This window comes from Solanum stenotomum, unplaced genomic scaffold (genome assembly GCF_019186545.1).
Source record: "Solanum stenotomum isolate F172 unplaced genomic scaffold, ASM1918654v1 scaffold14121, whole genome shotgun sequence".
NCBI classification, from domain to species: Eukaryota; Viridiplantae; Streptophyta; class Magnoliopsida; order Solanales; family Solanaceae; genus Solanum; species Solanum stenotomum.
This window is the reverse complement of record NW_026022889.1, coordinates 60,035-64,163: the sequence shown is the minus strand read 5'-3', so window position 1 is coordinate 64,163 and position 4,129 is coordinate 60,035. Positions and strand designations below refer to the sequence as shown.

The following is a 4,129-nucleotide window of genomic DNA, read 5'->3' as shown; positions in this document are numbered from 1 at the left end:
AGGCTTTGCAGGTCTTCGGAAATGAAAAATCAAATTCGGAAGGACTAAGTCGCTAAAATTGTAAGTGCTTTCCACAAATTTGTTATGTAAGACAACTTAAAATAGATCAAATTTCAAAGATGAATAACACTATAAAATCAAGATAAAATAAGTATCTGTTAAATCGTCTTCCCCATCATTAATGCCAAATTGTTCCAACTGAGAGCAGATAGAACGCATTTTCTATCGTCCTATTTCAGTCTCAGATGGGCAATTACTCAGAGATTAAAATATATCGGGAAGGCATTGTCAATTTTGCTGAATGAGTGCTCTCAAATGAGACTTCTTCCCGTAATAGAAAGAATTCTGATTTACATGCCTAAAAATCTGCCATATCCCTAAATATATGTTATTCCTCATTGTAATATCTCTGAAAATATGCTACATTAATCTATGCTATCTCCTATCATCATTACACTAATATTTAGAGTTATAACACAGATATGTACAGATATTTACAATCTGTCCAATCATGCTAACAGGCATGACATCTAAATTTTGTAGGAAGTGAACTAATTCTACTTCCAACTTAGGCAATACATTTTTCTTTCCATATATAGGTGACAATGATCTTGCACGAGACATTAAGGCTATTCCCCCCAGTACCAACATATCGTAGAAGGAACAAACATGAAGTCAAATTAGGGGAGCTGAGTCTACCAGCTGGAGTGCTACTCTTTATACCCACAGTATTAATTCATTATGACAAGGAATTATGGGATGAAGACGCGAAGGAATTCAAACCAGAAAGATTCAGTGAAGGAGTGTCAAAGGCAACAAAAGGACAGGTCTCGTTTATTCCATTTGGCTGGGGACCTCGACTTTGCATCGGACAAAACTTTGCAATGATGGAAGCAAAGATGGCAATAGCAATGATACTACAAAATTTCTCCTTCGAACTCTCTCCGTCTTATGCACATGCTCCATTTGCAATAATTACTATTCATCCACAGTATGGTGCTCCTCTGCTTATGCGCAAACTTTGAAATGGATGTTGCTCAGATTTTAGAAATTGCTCTTTTCCTATTTCAACATTGTAGTTTGAATTGTTATCAATACTGTTCACCTTTTTTTAGCTGGCCCGGTCACTTTTGGGCCGGGCTTCTGTTGGACCCATTTGCTTTTTAATAAAGAGAAAAGTGCCTTATGTACTTCTCAACTTTATGATTTAGTGTTGATATACTCTCGTTATAAAAGTGAGTGACTCACATATACCCCTACTGATACACAAATAGCCAGTATATCATTTTGGTCTAACGGAAGTGAAAGAAATAATTTTTTAATTTGTTTTTTTGATTTGTTTTTTTTAAAATTGGGCTTATTATTTTGATGGTCAAATTTTTATTTTCACACATTTTCAAGATCATCAAATAGCTCATTCTCAGGTCCATTGTTGAGAAATTCAGCAAGATCCTCATCGACTCGGTTTCTACATACTCAATACCTTCATCATTGCATTGAATTGATAAGTCATCTTTTCTATATCTCCCTGCTAGAGGATAAAACTTGGCTAACGTCTCCGCCAAAGAGTTTTGTAACTTATCACATCTTTCGGCAATTTTTGCCCTGTTTCACTGACTGTTCGGCAAGAAGTGGAACAGTAGGGCTGAATATACAGGGAGGGCTACCTGGTCAAATAACGAAAGCTTGGTGATTATAAAAATGACTAGATCGTTGATTCAGGATGTTCCAATCACATGACGGTGATGAGAAAAATTTGATCAACATGAGCAAATATAAGGGCGATCGAGTAATGGTGATGAAAAATAATTCAAGAATACCAATAACTAATATTGGCAAGACAATGTTCGTGCCTCGTCATATCTCGAGACAAAGTGCAATTTCAGAATGTCTACTACATTCATGTAATTCCAAGTAGTGTTACAAATTGTTACTAACAATTAATTTGGAATTGTTGAGCACTTTCCTCCTCATTAAGGTTCATGCCAAGTCTTGTACTGAATGGGATGTGCCCTAAATTCCAAAGTCCAAATCAAAATTGATGTTCCAATGTACAAAATATCTTAATCTTTGCCCAGTCCATATTACCATTTGCCTTTTATGCCAGGTAAGCCCATTTTCTTGAGTAATCCACCTATCCAACGATCCATTCACCATGTACTCATAGATTAGAAGCCTGTGGCTTTTTTCGGCACAATATCCAATGAGTTTTACCAGATTGATATGGTGAATGCCACCGACTGTCTTTACTTCTGTTAAGAATGATTCCTTTACTTGACCTACACCATCCAGATGCTTCACAGCTATTTTGGTGCCATTGCTCAGTGTTCCTTCATATACAGAGCCAAATCCTCCTTTCCCCAGCTTTCTGCTGAAATCATCTGTAATTATTTTCAGCTCATTGTATGAGAATCGAGTTAGAATTCCCGGTAAGATTGGTTCTAGATCCAGAAAATCACCAGCTTTGAGTTTCTCCGATCTCTTTTTGGAAAGAGCAGAGCAAACTGAAAGAATCAAAATTATCCTAATCAAAGTACATCCTATGATAACTTTGAAAGGCGATTTCTGTCTAGGGAAAATGACTGGTGCATTTGGGGAATTCTTGTTGCGGAAGCCGAATATATAGAGAGTGATGAAATCACAACTGCTATATCTAAAGGTAGCTAATAAATAGTAGATGAGACAACAATAAAAAGAACACTAGGAATTAACGAGGTTCGGCAAACTTTTGTTTTCTTTTGGCTACTCCTCGGACACAACCAACCAATATTTATTTCACTCCAAAAGAGTACAAGTGAAATACTACAAGAGAGAAACAAGATCAAATGCCTTTGAAGATGAGAAGGCAAGTGAGGCAAGTGAGAGGTGTGTTACAAATGAATTAGGAACTACCTATTTATAGGATTGAATTCTTCCTATTGATGTCATCCATGACATCACAATGTGTCAAAATGTCAAGATTTACCTTGTGAAACCATTTTATAGTTCACCTAAATTTCACCTACAAAAGATGTTATCTTGACTTTTGTACCAATGAAGAATTATCTTACTAACTACCAAATCTTAACATTAATTCATCTTTGAATCTCGTCAAATTTAACAATTCTGCACCTTAAGAAAAGCTGTTCCTACTCCAACGTCCATGAGAGAGAAGACTTCATTCAGTGACAAACAGTTCCCTCCTAGACTCATATTCAGATACGGATTATAAACAGCAGCTTTGCAAGAACAGTTACTCAGACATGCCCTTTGGCAATCTTCAATCTTTTTCCCCTCAATCCAAAATACGCTCGAGTTTAGTTCATGACTGAACTCAAATGAAAAATATGCAGTATTCTTTAGCTCTACAAGACTATGATACTGTGAAGAGACACAAGAAATGGGCGTCAGCTCAGTGCCTCCAAGATTTGGCTTCCTCTCAGAAAATGGCCTGAAGAAGTTGACTTCAACCGGACAAGTACATTGTCCTTCATTTGCACAAATGCTGTATCTCCCACACACCATTGGGTAGCCACAGTCAGAGAGTGTCAAAATGTCACATATCTCTTTCCAATTAAGGCCGAGCATATTATTTTCAAGGTTGTCCAATTGATATATGCATAAATGTCCATCATGCCCAAGCTGTATGTATTGAGCTATCTGTTAGAATTCAGAAACATTGCAGTGACTTCCATTAATGGAGGAAATCTGAAACTGCTATTAAGCTTGAATGAACAGAGACAGAATTCTGGGAGAATACAGAATTGGGAAATTTTCTCTGATTAAAAACCAATACTGAAAATTTGATCATCTACACACTTATATACACGTTTTAACTTGTAACTAACTAAGCTAGCTAATATCTTTCTAACAAACTATTAACTAACAGCCTTAACAATAATCAGTTAACTAATCATGTGATGGTGCCATGTCACATACGTATTAACCTTTCTCATCCTCAATACTCCCCCTCAAGCTAGGTGGTGCAAACAGATTTAGCATCCCTAGCTTGCTTACAAGATAATCATGTTGCCCTCTTCCTAGAGCCTTAGTGAATAAATCTGCCTCTTGTTCCTGTGAAGTAACATATGCAGTTTTGACAACCCCTGCATGAATCTTGTCCCTGATGAAATGTAGATCAATTTCGATA

The 4,129-nt window shown here is 36.6% G+C and overlaps 1 protein-coding gene across 1 annotated transcript; it reads left to right on the top strand.

Annotated features, from left to right (window-relative positions):
- The first annotated feature begins 605 nt into the window (after positions 1-605).
- Positions 606-1,025, top strand: LOC125850129 (cytochrome P450 CYP72A219-like). The gene has a single exon (XM_049530022.1). It carries the CDS (start codon positions 606-608, stop codon positions 1,023-1,025), a length of 420 nt encoding a protein of 139 aa, XP_049385979.1.
- Positions 1,026-4,129: the final 3,104 nt, after the last annotated feature.